We start from the raw sequence: 22,532 nt of genomic DNA, 5'->3' as shown, positions 1-22,532 counted from the left end.
TGAAAGATCCACAAGAGTTCTTCAATATCGATTTGATTTTTTTCTAAGATGTCACCAGGATTTTGATAGAGATTGCATTAAGTCTGTATATCCTGTAGAATGATATTGCCTCCTTGATAGCTGGGTCTTCCAATCCATGAATATCAAGTGCCTTTCTAATTAGTTTAATTGCTGTAGGCAACATTTTTCTCACTCGGGGGATATAAGTCTTTTACCATGTTGGCTAGTTTTGGTTTTTGTTTTGTTTGTTTGTTTGTTTGTTTGTTTTCAGAGCACTTTATTCTAAACAGAAGTCTGTTTCCTCTTCCCCTTGCTCCCTGGATGTGGTCACACACATAGCTGCTGTGTGTCTACTGACCTTTCTGTCTTGTGGCTTTGCCAAATCTGTTGGTCTACCAGGATTTTGTGGCATTTACACGGTTTCTACATATAAGATCATTTCATGGGCAGCCAGAAATCATTTTAACTTCCGCTTTCCCTATTTGGATTACTTTTATTTCCTTTTTTTTTTTTTTTTTTTTTTTTTCTTGCCGAATCATACTTGCTGTAGCTATGTAAGACAGTTCGGGCTTAACCACAAATTCTGAGTGGCAGACGATGGTTTCTTTTGAGAAAGGAAGTTCCGAGTGCGACCCTGCTCAGCAGCAGGAGTGAGAGCGAGAAGAGGGAACGTGCCATTTCCACTCTCCTTGAAAGCCTCCCTGGGTTGGTGGCTTTGGCTGAGCTGGCTGATGGGTGATGGGTACAAGGGAAGTGACCTTGGTGAGAGGAACTGCTTAGGGAAAGGGCTCAGTTTCAGATAAGGTGAGCAGAAGTTCTTTCTGAAATGTGACTACGGAAGGGGGCCAGTGAGCCACTAGCAAGGACGGTCCAGCTGTGTACCTTCCTGATTAATGACTAAGAAATCATATTAATGGCCATGGCAGTTTTAATGCTGCAAAGATACAGCTCCAATCATGGCGGGGAGGGTGGGGGGGGGGCACATTCTGCTTACTAATCGTAGTCTCTCTTGATTTGACTACTTGTGACAGGCTTAGGAAAGTATAATTATGTGTTTGATGACTGACCTAGAGGTCTGATGCTCCCGTTGCTAATTATCCAGCAATGCCAGCTCCAACCAGTAGTGGACCGAGGGTGGGTGTGGAATGCTTTTCCTGTTGCAGCCTGGGATCTGTGTTAAAGTGTGCCCTTCCTTCTTCCCTGTTATATATAAGCATACTTGTGGCGGGATGTGCACAAGAGCACATAAGGAAGGCTCGTTGTTAGAAAATGCCTCCCAGGAGGCACAGTTAGTTCATCTATCTGCGCATGCCCGCCAGGTGGCTTGTGGGGGGAGGGGGCGGCATAAAGTGTTGCTGCTCACAAGAAGAACTGATCTGGAGAGTGGAATAAAGAGAGGCATCCATCTAAGTCAAAAGTCCCGGATGCTAGCTAGGTATGGCCCAGCTCCCTGTAGGTCCCCGCTTAAGTCTGTTACAGTTGTTTTTAACTTGCCGGCAGATCAATGGTTTGGTTGGTACCAGTCCTGTGTAGTAAGACTGAGGGTCCAAGGTACAGGCAGATATCCTGACCAATTCCTGGCTGGGAGGGATTAAGCAAATTGTGAACCTTATCAAGGGTAGAGAATATAGAAGGGGGATTTCCAGTGCCAGGGCTGCCGGTGGGGACTAGGGCAGGAATCATTTTGGTACCAGATGGGGCCAAACTTTGTGGAAAGAAGCATTGTTGGGCTTGGGTCTTTCTTTTTCTGCGGTATGGGCAGGAGGTCTCTTTTAGGTCTGAGGACCCAGGAAAGTGGCCTCCTCTGGATAATAAATGTATCCCCCCCACCAGGTCTCTTTTGGTAGCATTATAGTCTTATTTCCCAGGTTCGCCCAGTGTCCCATGGAACAAAAGCATCCCTAACTTGTCTCTAATATCTCAGTCTTATGACTATGGAATTGTGGCTCCCGAGTGTGAAGTTTCGGGGAGTGACCTCTCTTTCCATGTATATGTAGTTTTCAGCATGCTTCCAAGAGGCCTCAGTTTCCCAACCCCATTTGGTACAATAGAAACCCCCTCCCATTACCCGGCTCCTGGCAGTGTGGGGGTCTGTTTGCTGGGCATGCTTAGTACTGGATTTCCTGTATTTCTCTCTCAAAAGACAGGTCCCCATAACCATCCTTCTGCAGTTTAACCAACTTCCAAAAGTGGGCATAAAGTATTGCTGCCCAGGGCTACATGGCACTGGGGTTGCAATTCCATAACTGGATTGACTGTCCCTTTCCCTGTGCCTGTGATTCCTAATTCTCAAGTCCAGATATGGGGGCGGGGAGGGTTGTAGGTCTCAAATCCCCCATCAAAAGAAAGGAAAAAATGGTCATAGTGTCTGTCATGGGTTAATGATCTTGAGTCAGTCTTATTTTTAAGGGCTCTGAAGTCCGAGTGAGGGTCCACGTAACATCTTCCTCAGCCACTTTTTTTTTTTTTTTAAATTGGGAGAGATGGATCAAGGGATGAGACCAGCTGCTTTCCCAGCAGTTGGGATGGTGAGGATAACTGGGCAGGGTCTCTTCCAGGCAGTTTCCAGAGTCCAGGTGGGGAATCCTCTTTACCCAAATCAAGGGTAAAGGCTGGGACTGGAAATGGGTTTGGAGGTGGTAGATGGCGGGATTTCCTGTGTGGTTTAGTCAACGGCCTGGCAGGCTTCCTAAAAAGGCTGAAGAACTTGAGAGGGGAGAGATTGCACACCTGCCTGAAGGATAGCTCTGGGTTTTGGAAGGATGGGAAAATGTCTCCCAAATATAACTGCAAAAGGAACACACTAGACCCTGAGCTTTGCAAATGGGAGGAGATACACCCAGTTTTTGCCAGTTTCCAGGACCAGTTTGGTCAGAGTCCCCTTATGACTTCTTTCTCCTTTCTACCTGACTTGAACTCTGTGGCCTATATACACTATGTAATTTTTAATTAATATTGAATAACTTTGTCATATTTTTTGAGACACCGGGAAGGTAGGCCAGTAGCTAAAATGCTGTAACACAAGCATGCTTAAGGACCACAGTTGGGATTCCCAGAACCCAGGTAAATGCTAGGTGGATGTTTTATAATTCTAGGGGGTAGAATACTCAGAGCAGGCTATCCAGCATGGCTAGCAGTAGTAACTAAGTTCTGGCTTCAGCTGTGAGACCATGCCTCGATGAAGAAAGTATAGAAAAATAAGGAAAATACCCCAAATTAATTTCAGGCCCTGATATACATATGTGCACATGTGCATATCCCCCCTCCAATACACAGACACATACACATGCCAAAACATGTAGACTTGAAAAAGAAAAAAAAAATTATTTAAAGCCATTTACTAGTCAACTAATGTTATGGCTAACCCAATATCTGTAAAGAAGTATAAAGCATGAGAGTATAAATTTTAGAGAAGTATATTTTACTTATCCAGTGATATAGGCGCTCAGTGAACGTGTGTGCTCCCCTCACGCAGCTATTGCACAGCCAATCTGGGCTTATTATTGCATAGCAACTCAGCTGCAAAGGAGCCTGAGAGAGACTGGTGTGCAGAAGACCGAGTCTCAAGTACGGAAACACTTCTCAGGCCTTAATAATGCACTCAGAATCAAACTGCTTCCTGCTGACTTCTGCTTGGCCAAAGCTAGTCAGAGAGCCAAGCCCAGAGTCCGTGTAGGAGAGGACCATGCAATGATTCTCTGTAAGGAGACTAGCCCTTCAGAGGCTGGCAAGAGCAATGCTCTACCATGGCAACGGTCACCAGTGAAGTAGAATACAAAGAACTCACAGAGATGAACTCTTGCTAGAACTATTAAAGTGTGGCTGGCGTCCTGTTGGATAAATGCAGAGGGCAGTCATTTACTAAGGACAAGCACTTGTCTACGATGCGGGACTAAAAGGCCGGTAACCACAGGTAGCAACCAACTGGGTCCCGGCAGTGGCAATTTTGCACCACAATGCAAGCTTACTTCTTGCTTTCGAGTTTTATGTCCTTATAAAGGTTCACTTTATGCACTTTCACCTCAGTCCGGGGCTGTGTTATTACTAGTTGACAAAAGGAACCATTTTAGTAACTTGTAGTGAGTACTCGGGCACCAAGGACTAGGTGCTGAAGGTTTCGAAACAAGGAAATCCAGCTGGGCGCTCTTGTATACTTTGTTGTATACTTACTACATAACAGCCTGGCTGTATATTACGGCATTGTGCGTCTGCAACGTAAAGGATGGGTACCGAGTTCCTTCCCACCCCAACTCCCAGTCACATGTTTTAACTAACTGGAATCCTCAAAGCTAATTAAGGAGGAATGAGTTCATCTGAGCTCTTCCCGGAGCAAACTTGTTTGATGCTCACTGATGCCTAATGTGTAATTTGTGGGTTCTGGCAAAAAACTGGGCCTGCTAGAGCAAAAGAGAGCTCTTTGTGACAGCCAGTGCTGGAATGGACTTCCCTCCTCTCCCCTCCCCTCCCCCCCCCACCCCGCTCTCGCGCCGCCGCCCCTCACCCACTCCGGCCTTTTTGTTTTGTTTTGTTTTTTCCCCTCACTGTGTTTGGGAGTCTCCTTATTGCTTTTGAGATGGGACCTCCTCTTGTGCCTGAGTGTGTGTGTGTGTGTGTGTAGGGAAGTAGGGAATGGCTCTCCCGGTTTCCCCCACCCTTTGTCCCTGTTGTACTCTCATCCAACTCCCAGCCCAGACCTGCACTCTCACCCGGAAGTCCCAAGCCTTTGACCACACACTATTCAAATCTGATAAGTTTGTAAGCACCTGCAGCTCACCACAGAGGGCTTGGCTCTGAAGCCAGGAACTTAGCGACTTCCAGAGTTCCGCCCACAGGCCACAGCCGGTTCCCTGTCCACCTTTCTCTCTAAAGTTCACTTTGTGAGCATTTCAGTGAATTCCAGGAGGTCCCTGAAAAGAACCTCCCACCACCAGAGATAACAGTTTAAAAACAGTTTAACTATTTTGCTGAAAATATGCTGTTTCACTAAATACTCTAGCTTTCTCCTTTTTTTTTTTTTTTTTTTTTTAACTTCAGTTTCACTTTCAGGCTTGAAGGAAATGTCTGATTTTTAAAAAGTCTGAAGGAAAACTACGGGGATGAATGAAATCAGAATGCATTTGACCTCTGGCATCAATCCAGCTGTCCACCATCTGGGGCGTAAAACTGAATCATGCAACAAAAGAAGGTAGAAGATGAGACAGGTATGAGGGGGAGAAACGCATCATGTTTCTAAATGCAAAGTTAGCAATCTGACCACTTGAAAAAAACATCGATTTTATGCAGCAATCAACTCCTCTCCCCGCCAAAAAAAAAAAAGACTTCCTCTGTAGAGTTCTTGAAAAAACAGATTAAGAAAGCTTCCAAAGTGATTTTACAAAAGGTTTTAAGAAGGAGTGAGGGTGGCTCTGGCAGGGGTAAACAGGATCAAAATACATGTGTATAGGTAGTATATAGTATAAAATTATGAAATAATAAGTTAAAAGATTATATTAAATATTAATTAAAATGTTTTTAAAATTGCACCTTTGCCTTAAAGAAACAAAATGTCAGGTTAAAAAGTCCTTTATATTTAGTTGGCTGGAGAGGAGGAGCTGACATTCTATAATGTTTTTTAGAAAGACTGTCTTCTCAGATGTTTCTAGGAACCGATGGTTTAGCTTTCTGTTACAAAATAAAAAAGGACGGTGGGAGAGGAAGGTGAGCCAAAAGCAAGGCTGAAAAACTGTGGACTAGTCGGGGGAAAAAAAAATAGTTAACCTTCAACATGTGGAATTTGTAATAAGTTGTTTTCCTGACTTTATAATGTGATTATATGTTGACATGTATCTGCATGTAGGCGCCTGTGTAGTAACTTAGAAAAAGATATTGCAATGTTTAATAAACCAAATTATAAATCGTGGCTAACTCTAGGTATTCTCTCTCTCTCTCTCTCTCTCTCTCTCTCTCTCTCTCTCTCTCTCTCTCTCCATACTTCTTGCCTTAGTCATAAAACAATGCAGTTTCTCCCTCGAATGAAGGAAGAAATATAATTCTATGTATGTTCAAAATGCTTCTTCAAATGCAAGATCTCCTCCCTGCCTCTCATTATGAAGCAGTCAGCAGAAACATTGTTTTCTTCATTCTCATTTTACACTTTAAGGGGAGTTTTGTTTGTTTGATTGAATGTGTCTCTGCATATGTCAAACTGTTTCTTCCTCTTTTCTCAGTTGTTCAGCTGACTGTGGTGTTTGGAGTTTACCATACTTCAGCCTAAATGTTCTGAAAGCTCTCCTTTACTATATCCATGAGCTACCTATTAACTCATGTTTCTGACAAAAAAGTTTTTTTTTTTATTAAGAAATGGAAATAATTGATGATATAGTCTCCTTACAAAATGTTTAGGGTTTTTTTGACCTTCCCCTCCCTCTCACTTTGTGTGTGTGAGTGTGTGTGTGTATGTGTGTGTGTTTACCATTCTGAATTCTGCAATATTCTATCCATGATATATGTGTATATATACACACACACATATACATATAGATGTGTGTGTATATGTGTGTATACACACACACACACACACACACACACACACACACACACACACACACATTGCTCTGTTAGCACTTAGTGGATTTTTTACCCTCTCTCTCAATGAAGTAAATTTTCAGATAGGGAATGTCGTTCGCTTATTCAGGGATACAACTTATGATTGCATTGGTGCTCAGTAATTCTAATTTTTATTTACAGCCTTTCCAGAGGGGTAGATGTTACCTAAAGAAGGAGTAGAATACCTTACAGGGATCGTCCCATACTCTGGTAAGTAGATGTGAGAAAACCAGTACTGGGAGCAAAACTTGCTGGTCGTCTGTCTCTTCCTCTGCAAAGTGACTTGTACTGCAAACTTTATGATAGGTTCATATATACTAAAAGAAACAGTAAATATCATATGATCACATGAACCATATCCTCTGAGGCAATGGGAGGCCATTGTATTGAAACAAATATTACAGGTAAATCTCAAAATTAACACACTGAATAAAGGCAGCTATTTATATCAATGAGAGTGAACAAGACCCCAACCTCTGTGGTTACAAGAACAATCTGTAAAGACAGCAGCAGTTGCTTCTTGGACTAAGGATGGCAATTAATGGGGAAGGGGAAACTTTGGAGTTGGATTAAACAGCTTCAGGCATTTGCCAAAAATCAGAGAATATATACTTAAAGTGCATTTTAATATGTGGAATTGTATGTTGGATGACAAATTCTGTATAAGAAATGCTGAAACTAGAGATGAGAAAGAAATGTATTCATGGAGGAAACTGAAGCTTGGAGCACATGTTTGTGAACTGATGGTGGAGATTTTTGGATAAATTGCTATATGTGTCTGAACACAAGCGTAGTCATTGTGAAACGCTTTGAATATGCTAGATATAGAATATTTAATAGTAACTTTTTTGCTCCCTTTTCCCCCTTGTTTTATTTTGAGACCAGGTCTCACTGTGTGGCCTTAGGTGGCCTGGAAATTGCCATGTAGACTAGTCTGGCCTCGAACTCACAAAGATCCATCTGCCTCTGCCTCCCCAGTGCTGCTGGGATTAAAGATGTGAGCTACCATGTCTGGCCCATCTTAAAAATTTTTCTTCAAATGTGAATAAAAGGTGAATGTGTCCACTATAGGATATCCATACACTGAAGCATTTTACATCAAGAAAAACAGCGAATGAGAAGTAGGTAAATCTTACAAACTTCATATGGAACAGAAAAAATTATGACGGATCACAAAACGATACACACGTTATCCCTCTTAGCCGTGGCGATGTGTTCTAAGACCACAGAGAGTGCTTGAGAGCATCAGGAGTATCCAACCCTACAAACACAGATTTACCTGTACAGACATGCCTGTGATGACATTTAATTAATAAATTAGGCATAGGAAGAGGCTAACGATAATTAATGATAAACTCAATTTTGATGTTATAATCTGGTAAGGATTATATGACTTCTCTCTCTCTCTCTTCTCTCTCTCTCTCTCTCTCTCTCTCTCTCTCTCTCTCTCTCTCTCTCTCTCTCTCTCCCTTTCTCTCTCAAAATGCTCCGATTCCTCATTGCACTGTAGACTGTAGTAACATTTTGTGTCATGGCTGCCACAAGTCACCGAAACCGTAGAATGTGAACTGTGCCAATGAGGGGGCTGCCGTAATGCAAGGTGTCATGAATGCTTACTAAAAACTTAGGTAGATTGCATAGGAATTAGCGGTGTTTGTGTTCAGGAAGAATGAAGACTGGACGGGGTGGTATGAGCGGGGAATTTCTTAAAGCACAGGATTCCTTTACTTCTTGATTTGAGTAGTGAGTCCACTGATACACCCATTTATAAAAATTCAATAAAAACCAATCAGGGTAGGCCTGGTGTGCAAGGCTAAGCTTATATCTAAGAACAGGAAACATAATGATAGAAGAAGGAAAATGCAAAACTTGAGATGGGGACCAGATTATACAGATGGACCAGCGTCCGTCTGCTTGCAAGGGATTCCAGGGGGAGAGTCTAGAAAGGGTAAGGAAGGAGATTATCATAGAAAAGGAGACGTGAAAGTTGAGGAGAGCATGCACGTTCAGACTGAAACAAGTAGGGGAACAAGCAAGAGAGATTTCGAAGGAAAGACATAACTTGAAATATGCTGGCGAAATTTTTGCATTATCACATTTAAAGAAAAGATATTTTAAAAGTATAAAGAGAAACTGTTAAGAAAAAAAAAGGAAGGGAAATGAGATGAGCATCAGACGCATTAGCGACTCTGTAGAGGAGACAAGAGGGTGATGCTTTCATGATTTTGTGTGAAATGTGATTTTTTTTTAATTTGTTTTTATTTTTATGAGTGTTTTCCCTGCACGTGTGTACGTGCACAATGTACACGCCTTAGTGCACATGGAGGCAAGAATAGAATGCAGATTGCCTAGAACTGCAATTATAAGTGATATGAGTCACCACGTGGGTGCTGGGAATCGAACCCTGGTCCTACGAAAGAGGAGAAACTGCTTTTAGTTGCTAACCCTTGCCTCTCGCCCCATGAGGTGAATTTAAAGTTACTATTTCTGTATGATAAAATCATAATGAAGCCCATTCCTTTGTTTAATACACATATGCTAATAGAAATTAATTAAAAAGAAATATGTGTAGTCTGCATTTCAAAAAACCCATGTATCAAAATTATCGAGGACCTAAGCTGAGCAGGGCAACAAGAAGAAACCATGTCTGGAAAAAAACCAAACCAAAAAAAAAAAAAAAAAAAAAGAAAAGAAAAAAAGAATTGAAGAAAATAAGACAAAAGATCAAACTTTGAAAGGCCTCCGGGTTTTGTCAGTAACATTTTATTCTTAAACCAGATACTACTGAAAAATGATCCGAGGGCATTTATGAACCTGGCACTTTTGTTTTTTAAAGTAAAATCAAAAGCAGTTTGAAAGGACACTGGCCTCTGCAGATAATCCTGTCATTGTTCAGCAGCAATGCAGGTTGTCACAATCTGTGAGAGGAACCACCTGCAACTCATGCTCGACCAGTGTGAATGAATGAGCTTCCGACTCTTCCTGGGTACCCATGAAATCCCCTACATTTTAAGTGCTCTACCCTCCTTAGTGTTTTTAAGGCTGCCCTCCTGTCTACTAGTTCACTGTGGGTATCTCATGGTAAAATTGGATTTTTCATTATAAAGTGAAATACTACAAGACAGAACATAGTTGTAACCATGCACTCTTAACTCCTGGTGTTCTCACTCTGGTTGAATAATGGTTTTAACATTGTTTTATGATGAGTGCCATAAGATCAATTCAGTTTACCTACTTTGGTTCTTACAGTTACCTTTGGAGGATTTCGTTTACATCTGAGAAATGAAAATTTGCCCAAAGCTATCACACAGAAGGGCCCTACTCAGAGGCAAGACCCGTTAGTCCAGGGTCTATTCCCTTTACTGTGCTCCACTGATTCTTCCATGAATATTGACTGATACAAACATAAAACAGTGAATGAGATTTCTTAACATTAGGCTTCTCTAATTAACCTAGACATAATGTTTCATGCTTAATCATAGTTACAAGCCCCAAACCCTAACGTTTTTATCAATGTCAACTGATGCTACATTAACAGTTAAGGAAAGTAAGGATGAAAAGACATGGTAAAAAAAAAAAAAACATAGCCAACAAATCTGGGCCCAGAGGGACCCGCAGAGACTGATGCACCAGCCAAGGACCATGCATGGAAAGGATCTAGACCTCCGGCTCAGATGTAGTCAATAGGCAACACAATATCCTCGTGAGTCCCAAAATATGGAAAGCAGGGCTGCCTCTGACATGGGCTCTGTTATCTACTCGTTGGTGACTTCCCTTTGATGGGGCAGCCTTGCCAGGCCACAGAGGAGGATGCAGGCAGTCCAGGTGAGACTTGATAGGCTGGGGTCAGATGATAGATGAGGAGGGCTCCCCCTTTCTGGGGACTAAGGGAGAAGGGAAGGCGAAGAGGGAAGGCAGGTAGGACTGGAAGGAGATGAGGGAGAGAGCCACAATCAGTATGTAAAGTGAATAAATTAAAAGTACATAATTTTTAAAAAAGCGGAAAGAGCACGCATGTATCTACTGTGCTACGTGGTGAGGCATTGAGAAATTCTGTGTAGTTGGTTAATCAAACGATATAGTTTTAGGTACAGCCTTTTAAGTTACAAATGCAACACTACATTAGATGAAGCTAAACATAATTGTAGAAAACTAGTAAGGAAAATGAGAGAACAGCATAGTTAAACTCCCAGCATTTACAGTAGGATGAACTTGCTTTAGATCAGTAAAACGTGGGTGAGCCTGAAGGAGATCGTGATCCGTGAAATACATCAGATAACGAAGCACACAACCCACATGTTCTTGCGTGGAGGATGAACTGCTAGAATTTACAGAGCAGTGGTTACCAAAGGGTCAGGAGAATGCAGAGAGGCAGAGGAGAGAGAAGGCGGCTATCAAATACAAGGGTGCAGCTGAACGCGAGGGATGACTTGGATTACTATGGTTAAAAAAAAAAAGATTAATTGTATATTTCAAAATAGCTAATGAAAAGGATTTTAAAATGTTCTCAACATAAGAAGTTGATAAATCTCTGAAGTGGCAAACATGGACATCGCTCTGGTGCTCTCAATATGTGTTGTATACATATTGAAATTGTCACTGTATTCCAGAAGTCTGTGTAATTATTATGTGTCAGCAAAAAAAAATTTTTTTTTCAAGAGGAGATTTTTACCTGAAGTAGACTGACTTGTAGATAGTTTTTTAAAAAAAGAATAGTAAATATAACAATAGATAAAATAAAATAACCACAGTTGTAAGGAAATGGCTGGACTGGGTTCCTTATGTTTATGGTGTGGTGAAGAGTGAAGGCGTAGTATCTGTAGCGCACTTTGCTTATTGGTGCTACTTGAATTATTTCGGCTTGGTGCATTACCTGGCATGACATAAACTTGTATGATGAAAAACTATTAACAGATCTTGTACAGGTTTGGGTGATACATTTTAAGAAAACACACCAAAGGATATGGAAGCAAAGTGATTACCCATTACTTTTTATATTTCTTTTATAGGGCAGAATCATGAAAGGGGGCTCATCTCATCTAGTGTCCTACTTCGGGGGACTTTTGTCCCTGTGGATCCTTGGTGCATCTTCCAGGAACCAATGCACTATGAGACACGAAGTAGCTGACTGCAGCCATTTGAAGCTAACCCACATACCGGATGACCTTCCCGCTAACATAACAGTGTTGAACCTTACCCACAACCAACTCAGAGCCTTGCCACCCACCAATTTCACAAGATATAGCCAACTTGCTATCTTGGATGCAGGGTTTAACTCCATTTCAAAACTGGAGGCAGAACTGTGCCGAGCACTCCCTTCGTTGAAAGTCTTGAACCTGCAACACAATGAGCTGTCTCAGATTTCCGATAAGACCTTTGTCTTCTGCACAAACCTGGAGGAACTCCACCTCATGTCTAACTCGATACACAAAATTAAAGGCAATCCTTTCAAAAGCCAGAAGGTAAGAGGAGCGTGTTCATTTTGTTCTAAGAAAGGCAAATGTTATCTGAACTTATCTGAAGTTAAGTTTTCAGATTGTTCACTCAACTTATCGAAGTTTTCATTGCTCTCAAGGTAAAAGTTGAAAGTCAGACTTACCTACTTTGTGACTGCTGGGGTACACCTATGTACGCATGGGCACTGTAATGTGAATCTGTTTGAAATTACAGTCTTATGCGAACATTAAGAAGCCTTCCTCATGGCGCATGCCTTTAATCCCAGCACTCGGGAGGCAGACACAGGTGGATCACTGTGAATTCCAGGCCAGCCTGGTCTACAAAGTAAGTCTAGGGCAGCCAGAGCTGTTACACATAGAAACCTTGTCTCGAAAAACAAAAACAAAAAGAAACAAAACAAAGCAAAATATAACAAAAAGATGGCTTCCTCCCTTGCCTTCTCTCATTTGAGACAGGATTAAAAGGGAGACATTGTAATGAGCAGACATGCATCTGACTGACCCATAGGGAACATGGGAGTCATAAGAAATGCAACGAGCCCCATCTCTGACTTCAATAAAAGTAGCGAGTTGATACAATGGTAGAGCAGACTGTGTGAGACTAAAATATTACCTACCCTTTGGCATCTAAGAAATCTTGGAACGTTACCTTTCCAACAGTGTCTGCCTTTTCCCTTTTAACATTTGCTCAAACTTTAAATCTATGAGAAGCATGTGTTATTGGCTAATAATCTCAGCAACTCTTACATGCTTTGCTCAAACCAAAGCCGCTGGAAAATCAACTTATTTTCTTTATTTTGTGGCCTCAAACAACATATGGAGGCTTATTCCTTCTCAGATGCTGAGGGCATAATGTAGAAATTTAAATATGCTTAGAAGCGCTGGTAAAGTTTGTCAGCCTTCCTAATCATAGTGCATAGGAAATACCTTTCAATGCGAAGATCTCAACATCTAACCAGAGAAATTACTAAAGGATCATAATTTTTCTTTTTCAATGCATAAACAAAAGTCTTATTTCTTGACAAGAAATTCCATTTGACTTTTTCTGAACAGGCATCAAGGGGTTTCTTACTTTTCGCCTGACTTTGAAGCTTACAGGCAGACAGCCTGGTACTCAGGCTTTTATAATAATAATCCTGCTCCTCTTCCAAGATGTTCCTGAGACTTAGCTGTAGGGATGTGCTTTCTTAAAAGAATGTTTTCTTTTCTCTGTAACGAGTTTCTGAGGTTGATGCACTACAATTATGTTTACTAAGCCATGGTGCCATCCCTTATAACATAAATGCATGCTTATTATAAATAAGTAAACGATCATTTTTCCTTTTAAGTAATATGCTTAAACTTGGTGAAGTAAGGTGAGTCATAAAGAAACTAAAGGCTTTCAACAATGGTGAAGGTTTTGTTGTTGTTGTTGCTGTTATGTTGTTAATTGAAATAGAATTATATCACTCCCCACACTTTCTGCCCTCAAGCCCTTCCCAGCTACCCTCCTTCAAAGTCCTGCCATGCCTCCCTCATGGATACCCTCTTTTTTTTTTTTTAATTGCAACAGAAAAAATCAGTCATTTTACCTTTTCAATATTGCAAAGATTCACACACTTGAGGGGCTTGCTTCTGGTCTCAAGACCCTAATTTGCATGTATCGTATCTATTTTTCACTCTTAGAATTTAATCAAGTTAGATCTGTCCCATAACGGCTTATCATCCACAAGGTTGGGAACTGAGGTTCAACTGGAAAACCTCCAAGAGCTCCTCTTAGCAAATAATAACATCTTTGCACTAAGAAGTGAAGAACTTGATTTTCTTGGCAATTCCTCTTTACAAAAATTGGACTTGTCATCAAATTCTCTTAAAGAGGTAAGAAGTAAAGGTAAAGGCATTTCCTATTCTATTGCCATGTGTGTGTAATCCCTAACTGTGTTGCACAGATGAAAACTTAAGGTTTCTAGTGAAATAAAACCATAAGCCTCACCATGTCTTTAAGAAATCCTTCAACACTTGCTGTTTGAGGCCACTGACAACTTAATCAAAAGCCAGTTGAGAAACTGTCAGTTTGATGGGGCTAATTCTAATCCTTGTGCCACTGCAGGGCTGTTCTTTTTTTTTTTTTTTAAACACACTGGTTTTAGTTTTCCTAATTATGTAGTGGGAGTCAAACTCTTATCTCTCAGGTCTCTCTAAGGATTAAAGCACTATGGTGGCTAAGAGCTCAGGTTGAGTCCAGCATGGTGGTACCCACCTGTAATCCCAGCACGTGGGAGGCAGAGGCAGGCAGATGGCTGTGAGTTCAAGGCCAGGCTGGTCTACAAATTGAGTCCAGGACAACCAAGGCTACACAGAGTATCAAAAAAATGAAAAAAAAAACAAACAAACAAACAAAAAAAACCAAATGAACAAATGAGCTCAGGCTGGAGCCTTGGGTGGTAGGTTATTCAGGTGACCTGCGCTTTAGCTTTCCCAGTCTGCACTGTTATAACACTACCTCACAGGACTACGAGGCAGAAGAGCCTAGTCATGCATCTGGCATACAGCAGTTCTTAGTACAAAACATTTCCTGTGATGGAATATTCCTCAGTATCTTGCTTTTCTGTGGCCTGTGGTCTTCAGCTGAACTCTTTCTATACATGGCTATCTATGTTTTAGGTATATTTTTATACTCTTTATGAAATATAACACAGCAAAGGGTACCATGGTGGGCCCATGCCAAGGTGTGCCCCTGGGACGTTACACCATACAACAGATCCGGTATAAAGGGGGTTTCCTGGGGGAAGGGAGAGGAGGGAGGACCAGGGAAAGGGTAGAGACAGCGAGTGAGCCATGAGGACGAAGAGAGGGGAGAAAGGGGCGGTCCTAGGACAGAAAGGGGGAGAGAGAATGATGCTAGGACCAGAGAGAGTGCTAGATTGGCAGGTGGTCCTTTCATCAGGCCACACACACTCGTGGCACCTGACACGTGGTGGCGTGGCAGGTCATGATGTAAGCAGTTGCTAGGTCCTTGATGACAGGCCAGCAGAATTGCCTAGATGCTAGTAATACCTATGAGTATTGACAAGTTTAGGGCTGACCACATGGTATTAGATAGCTAATCCATGGGGGAGACTGACTGCCTTCCTTCACTCTTCATCAAGGTGTCCGTGACTCTCAACCTTCCTAATGCTGTGACCTTTTAATATAGTTCCTCATGTTGTGGTGACCCCAACCATAAAATTGTTTTCATTGCTACTTCAGAACTGTAATTTTGCTCCTGTTATAAATCGTAATGTAAATGCTTTTTTTTTTTTTTTTGAGATAGAGGTTTGCCAAAGGAGTCATGACCCACAGGATGAGAACCACTGATCTAGGGTATTATAAGCTGGGAAAATATGGGGTGTTCTTAACTATGATTTTATAAAGCTATTTTGCAGATATAAGAGGCTATAAAGAGAACTGTTCTGAATAATTAAATAATTTATGTATGTTACTTGCTTTATTTTTAAAATACGCTTTCTTTGATTATAACATTTTTGCCATCATTGCATAAAATACATAAACAGTGAGGGTAAATAAAAATAATCACTGAAAAGCCCACCATCACAAACAAACACTGCTAGTATTTGTGCATATGTATTTACAACTCTTCTCCAAAGAATTGTAAGAAAGCCAACAACAGCTGAAGTCAGAACACTTAACCCCTCCCAATACTGTGAAAATTCCACCAGTATATTTTGTCATATCCTCCTCTTAATCAGCTTATTATTTTTACACAGCAGTAAATTAAGACAAAGAAGGACATGTGACGGAGAGCCATTTCTGATATGTCACGTAAGACTATGCTTTCCATAGTAGCACAATACCACCTCTTGAGGGTGACATTCTTAGTATCTGTGCTGCCAAAGAGAGCACATGAGGGTAAAATTAATGTCATATCATTGTACATCCCCACACAATTAATAATTTTAAAAAAACCTTAACTTTTGATGGTACAAACAATGTTACCAGGCAAATGTACCATAGTTTCATAATTGCCTGCTTTGCATTTTTACCCTCTTTATTCCTGGCTCTCCACCCCCACCCCTCCATTAGCCTAAACTTATTACAAGCTACATATGAGAAATCCAAGCCCCTTTGCTCTCACACTGAGTTTGCAAGTGCGCATGTCTGGGTATCACCCTTCCTGGAGACTCAGGGCAGCGGAGGCTTCTGATAATGGAGTGCAAGTCAGTGGGAGGGAGCTGAAAGCACTGTCGTGAAGTAAAGTAAGAAGAAAACCCTTGTAGAAAGAAAGACAAATTGATAGTTCACTTCAGAGTTCTATAAGAGAAAATGCCTGCCACCGTTTCATTACTCCTGGCCACCGAAAGCAGTCACCAACCCACATTCAAGCTTTGCTCCCTTACAGTTTTTACACAGAGTTTATTAAATGCAACTGGATTTAGTATGGTTTAGGCATAACGTTTAGACATTACGTTTCCTGGATGGCCAGGGAAGATTGTGACTGTGGATGTTAACAGCCTCAGGGTGAAGAAGAAAGGAACTAAGGGGAGAGTGTGGGCCACCTTGCCCAAGTCACGTGGTCAAAGTGGAGGGCGACTGAGCAAAGTAGCTTTTAAGAATGTCCTACAGAGCCTGTTACATCCGCAGTTTCCGTTGTTGATGTTGTTTGTTTTGAACTGTCAGTTTTCTCCAGGGTGTTTCCACGCAATTGGCAAGGTCTTTGCCCTTCTTTTGAACAAGGCCCAACTAAACCCCCACCTCACAGAGAAGCTTTGCTGGGAACTTTCAGACACAAGCATCCGGAATCTCTCTCTTGCTAACAATCAGCTGCTGGCGACCAGCAACAGCACTTTCTCTGCACTGAGGCGGACAAACCTCACCTGGCTGGATCTTTCCTACAACAGCCTACGCGACGTCGGTAACGATTCCTTCTCTTGGCTCCCACACCTGAAATACCTGTCCCTAGAGTACAATACTATTCAGGGTTTGTCTCCTCGCTCTTTGTATGGACTTTCCAACCTGAGGCACCTGAGTTTAAAGCGAGCGTTTACTAAGCAAAGTATTTCACTTGCTTCCCACCCCAAGGTTGATGATTTTTCCTTTCAGTGGCTTAAATGTTTGGAGTATCTCAACATGGATGACAATAATATTCCAGGTACAAAAAGCAATATGTTCACGGGATTGGTGAGTCTCAAGTACCTAAGTCTTTCCAAAACGTTCACAGGTTTGCAAACGTTGACAAACGAAACATTTTTGTCACTTGCTCATTCTCCTTTGCTCATGCTCAACTTAACGAAAAATCACATCTCAAAAATAGCAAGCGGTACTTTCTCTTGGTTGGGCCAACTCAGGGTACTTGATCTTGGCCTTAATGAAATTGAGCAAGAACTCAAGGGCCAGGAGTGGAGAGGTCTGGGAAACATATTTGAGATCTACCTATCCTATAACAAATATCTGCAGCTGACCAGCAATTCCTTTGCTTTGGTTCCGAGCCTTCAAAGACTGATGCTCAGGAGGGTGGCCCTTAAAAATGTGGCCATCTCCCCTTCTCCTTTCCGCCCTCTTCGTAACTTGACTATTCTGGACTTAAGCAACAACAACATAGCCAACATCAATGAAGACTTGTTGGAAGGTCTTGAGAATCTAGAAATCCTGGATTTTCAGCATAACAACTTAGCAAGGCTCTGGAAACACGCCAACCCTGGCGGTCCCGTTAATTTCCTGAAGGGTCTGCCTCACCTCCACATCCTGAATTTAGAGTCCAACGGCTTAGATGAAATCCCGCCTGAGGCGTTCAAGGGCTTATTTGAACTAAAGAGCATCAATCTAGGACTAAATAATTTAAATGTCCTTCTGCCATCTATTTTTGATGACCAGACGTCTCTAAGGTCATTGAACCTTCAGAAGAACCTCATCACATCAGTTCAGAAGGATGTTTTTGGGCCAGCTTTTCAGAACCTGAGTAGTTTAGATATGCGCTTTAATCCGTTTGACTGTACTTGTGAAAGCATTGCCTGGTTTGTTAACTGGATCAACCAGACCCATGCTAATATCTCTGAGCTGTCAACTCATTATATATGCAACACTCCACGTCAATATCATGGCTTCCCAGTGAGGCTTTTTGACACCTCCTCCTGTAAAGACAGTGCCCCCTTTGAGCTCCTTTTCATCATTAATACCGCCATTCTTATGATTTTTATATTTATGACGTTGCTCATTCACTTGGAGGGTTGGAGGATATCTTTTTACTGGAATGTGTCTGTGCATCGAATTCTTGGCTTCAAGGAAATAGATGCCCAGTCCGAGCAGTTTGAATACACAGCATATATAATCCACGCCCATAAAGACAGAGACTGGGTCTGGGAACACTTCTCCCCAATGGAGGAACAAGATCAATCTCTCAGATTTTGCCTAGAAGAAAGGGACTTTGAAGCAGGTGTTCTTGGACTTGAAGCAATTGTCAATAGCATCAAAAGAAGCAGAAAAATAATTTTTGTTATAACGCATCACCTGTTAAAAGACCCTCTATGCAAAAGGTAGGTGGATTTTGCAGATGTTTATATCTGTCTGTACTTGTTTTTTTTTTCCAAACGAGCTTTCAAACTTACTGCAATCACAATTCACAAAATTTAAACAAAATTAAGAGGAAATTTTCTAATTTTTAGTGAAAGTACAAATAAATTTCACAAATAATTTTAGATTGTTAAGCTATTATCTTTTTAACAACTGTATATTAATGATCTAACTATTCATTTTAATGTTTTACTTAGATTCAAGGTACACCATGCAGTTCAGCAAGCTATTGAGCAAAATCTGGATTCAATTATATTGATTTTTCTTCAAGATATTCCAGATTATAAACTAAACCATGCACTCTGTTTGCGAAGAGGAATGTTTAAATCTCATTGCATCTTGAACTGGCCAGTTCAGAAAGAACGAATAAATGCCTTTAATCACAAATTGCAAGTTGCACTTGGGTCACGGAATTCAGCACATTAAATTTATTTGGAGATTGATTTGGTAAAGGAATAGATCCCATTTATAAAGGTCCATCATAAATCTGAGTTTTACTTGAAAGTTTTGTATCTGTTTATTTATATGTATAGATGATGATATTGTATTCACAATCGAATCTCAGTTTTGAAATAATTTTGCTCATTTCAGGCTTCTTATCTATAACTGGTTTATCTACATCCAAATCAACATATAGGCAGTTAAAAGCATTCACTATTAATGAATTCCCAATTGATCTCTGAGATGTATCACAGCTCAAAAGGGTTTAAAGATATTCTTTATATAAATAAACTGAAAGTTTTATAGATGCAGTTAAAAGATGGGGTCTTATTGTATAGCTCAGGCTGGCCTGTAAATTAATATGTTAATATGTCTGGTCTTGAGCTTACAAAGATCTACTTGCCTCTGGCTCCAGAACAATGTTTTTAAAGGCATGTAGAATTACACCCAGCTACATGAGACTTTATAATGCTCATTTTCAAGATATTTATAGAATAAAAGATAATTGCTTTTGTTTGCTATACGGCTACTTGAATAGTAACCAGAATAAAATACTTAGAAAGAGGGGTTTTGTTTTTTTCAGTTGAAAAGCTTTGTATTTTATTTTGATGTTGGTTTTGATAGATGTTGAGTAGCTTTTAAATCTGCATATCCAAGGGCAGAATAGCTTCATAATCTTCATAGTGTCACAGGACCCAGACCTAAAAGAAACTCACTCCATAATGGAAGTACCATTTAGCTCATGAAACTCAGCACATAGACAGTACCACTAGCCAAGAGGCAAACAAAGACCTAATTCATTGAAGTCCATAGTTCTGGGAAAGTCTCCAAATGTACTGATCATGCCTTTTGGCTTCTGTAGTTAGTTCCGCTTCTGGCTGTTTTTGTTAATTAAAGTATGTCGATACAAAATATGGGTTTCCTGCAGGTTTATATTTTACATGATGTCACGTGAATAAAATCATTTAACATATAGCTAAAAATGCTGAGCTAATTGATGTATTGAAGCATTGTCCTTTGATGAACTTAAGGAGCAATGTGCTGACACATTCAGGCACTTGGCTGTAAATATTTCAGCACACTCATGGCTGGGTTTACATGACTGCAATAAGCAGTGTAAACGGTACCAGGGCAGGGCAGGCTAGAAACCAGCAACTCCATGGCAACCAAAGGCTAGTGCAACAGAGCTGTATGTACCATGACCCCTGGAAACCACTAAAACCAACATGGTCAACGGAGATGATGGTTGTCCTTTGCTTCTTTATAATCTGGTCTCCAATCATTGGCTAATAATGTAGAACCAGCTGTTCTCATTGTTCACTGGGTTCCATGACACCTCTGAAAACCCTACGTGAGGACAGGAAAGAAGTGTAAATCCTATCCCAGGATTTCTTGCCTTTCTTCAACCTTAGTTCATCTATAATCCTCTCCTGTATTAACCTTGACCATACAGTGTACTGTCCACAAAGCCATCAGGTGTGTGGCTCACTCACTTGTACATTAAGAACGCACTTGTACAATAAGCACATACTTTTGTTCTATAATAAAGCTTCCAACCCCTTCCTTTTGTCTGTCTCTGTAGTCTTTCTCAGACTAGGGGATACTGAGTCACGGTCTCCCTCTTATCCATGACTCCCCAGGTTTCTCTAAGGACACCTTACCTCCTTTAATGTCTTGTCAAGTCCCAGTTCTGAAGGAGTCTATACAGTCCAAGTCTACAGTCATCCAGAGTGCGACTCTTTGGGAAAACAATTTTTATTTTCCTAATATGCACCACCATTGCTTGTTACCACATTATTTCTTCAGCGTTGTAGGCAAAATTTGTTTTTAACTGCAATGTCCTCCTCTATCTGGGCATCATAAAAGGAATCTAATACTTATTAAACCTAGTAAGTCTAACCACTGTCAGTGTGCAGGCCATTCTGCTAGCCTGCCCTCAGGGACCTAGTAACTCTTCTGTTATCACCTGCCACCACCAGGTATATGCTGGATAAAAGGACTCCTGCCCCCCAACACACTTCCTTATACCACATCTGTTGCATGGCATAATTTCTCAGGGGTACACCTTGTCATCAGCCCACTGTGGAACCCCCTCACTGCATCATCATTATAGATCGTAACAACTACTCTTCTTGATACTATTGTGTGTCTATCAATTGCTTTACTCTTCACTTATATATTTTCAAATTGTTTTTTTTTTAATAAATTGATCATTGATTTATGGAAAGCAGGAAACCATATCTGCTTTTTATTTTCTTGCTTATCTGCTTTTAATATGGTTGGCCAAATGGCCAAATTTCAATTGAATTCAAATATAACTTTTTAACTTTTGCTTAATGTTTAATAGATTAAGAAATACAGAGTCAGTTGCTTAAAGAAATACAAGTGGAAATTAAATTTGGAAAGTTTACATGGAAATTCTGACTTGTGTTTGACCCACACAGGAGGCAACATCCTAAACTTCTGTAGACTTCCTTTATAATTGTCCTCAGGAGGAGTCTTTATCCCCTGGGTTTAAGACAAAGGGATTGAAGGAAACCATGTTTGTCTGACTTCCTATTCAATCTCCATAGAGGACTTGTCTTATTTAATGCTCTCAGGTTCTACCATGCAGTCTGTTCATTCCAGCTTCTTTCTGTATGGCACCTTAAAAAACAAACAAACACAGAAAGGAAGAAAGAAAGAAAGAAAGAAAGAAAGAAAGAAAGAAAGAAAGAAAGAAAAAGAAAAAAGAGAGAAGAAATCTTATTGTATTTTAAGAGTGTCACAGTGACCTTTTTGTCTGGACTAAGAATCTATGACGTGATCACGCTGTATTTAATTTTATAATGTAGAGTGAGCTTGCTTAAAGTTGATCTGGACATCTGTTTATGTCCAATAACAGAATAAATAGCCTACCTATGACTCTATGACTATCAAGTTAGCTTCTGATTATCCAGGGCCTTCTTGTAAGACTATCATGTTTATCCTAGCTAATACTTGTTTGCATATGTATCAGAAACTCAAAAGTCATTTAGACCAAAGTAGATGGTGTGTGGTGCATCCCACCTGGAAAAAGGATGGGGCTTAGTGCTCAGAGACGGGTAGACTGCAGAGGAGGTGGTATACAAATTGAACCCCAGTACTTGGGAGGCAGAAGCAGGGAAACTGCTCTTTCTCTCAACAAATAAATTCAGTGAAAAAATTTAGGAAATCTCTTCCTCACATTTTGCCCCATCTTACACTTGCCCATGCATCAGTCTTCATTGCCTTTTCTCCCACCTCTGCATTTGTTTCTTAAAACTACAACAAAACGCGAGCCTGTTGGTAAGTTACTCACGTTACCTACCAGGTCAGTCATGCTTTATCCCTTCACCTCAGACAGTAGGCGAAGATGGCCTTGTCTTTAGGTGAACCAAGGCATGAGGTTATAAAATCCATATATCAGACAAAAAAAAAATCAGTTGGAAATGACAAGCCATGTAGAAAGATAAAGTCAGAGCTTGGGTTTAGGAGGGGTGGGAT

The 22,532-nt window shown here is 40.8% G+C and overlaps 1 protein-coding gene across 1 annotated transcript; it reads left to right on the top strand.

Moving 5' to 3' along the window:
• The first annotated feature begins 4,707 nt into the window (after nt 1-4,707).
• Nucleotides 4,708-20,591, top strand: TLR3 (toll like receptor 3). The gene is made up of 7 exons (XM_084758905.1): nt 4,708-4,755; nt 5,047-5,201; nt 6,727-6,795; nt 11,595-12,047; nt 13,707-13,898; nt 16,698-18,550; nt 18,785-20,591. The coding sequence occupies exons 4-7, from the start codon at nt 11,604-11,606 to the stop codon at nt 19,011-19,013; spliced, it is 2,718 nt and encodes a 905-aa protein (XP_084615031.1). The 5' UTR covers nt 4,708-4,755; nt 5,047-5,201; nt 6,727-6,795; nt 11,595-11,603; the 3' UTR covers nt 19,014-20,591.
• The last annotated feature ends 1,941 nt before the right edge of the window (nt 20,592-22,532 follow it).

Source organism: Acomys minous, assembly GCF_964271855.1.
Source record: "Acomys minous genome assembly, chromosome: 15".
NCBI lineage: Eukaryota > Metazoa > Chordata > Mammalia > Rodentia > Muridae > Acomys > Acomys minous.
This window is presented reverse-complemented; position numbering and strand designations above follow the sequence as displayed.

Bases quoted from the DNA above. Each gene is read 5' to 3' on its own strand.
- TLR3 (XM_084758905.1), top strand. From the start codon at position 11,604: ATGAAAGGGGGCTCATCTCATCTAGTGTCCTACTTCGGGGGACTTTTG. The intron at 12,048-13,706 runs GTAAGAGGAGCG...TTTCACTCTTAG, and splicing joins ATCCTTTCAAAAGCCAGAAG to AATTTAATCAAGTTAGATCT. The intron at 18,551-18,784 runs GTAGGTGGATTT...TGTTTTACTTAG, and splicing joins AAAGACCCTCTATGCAAAAG to ATTCAAGGTACACCATGCAG.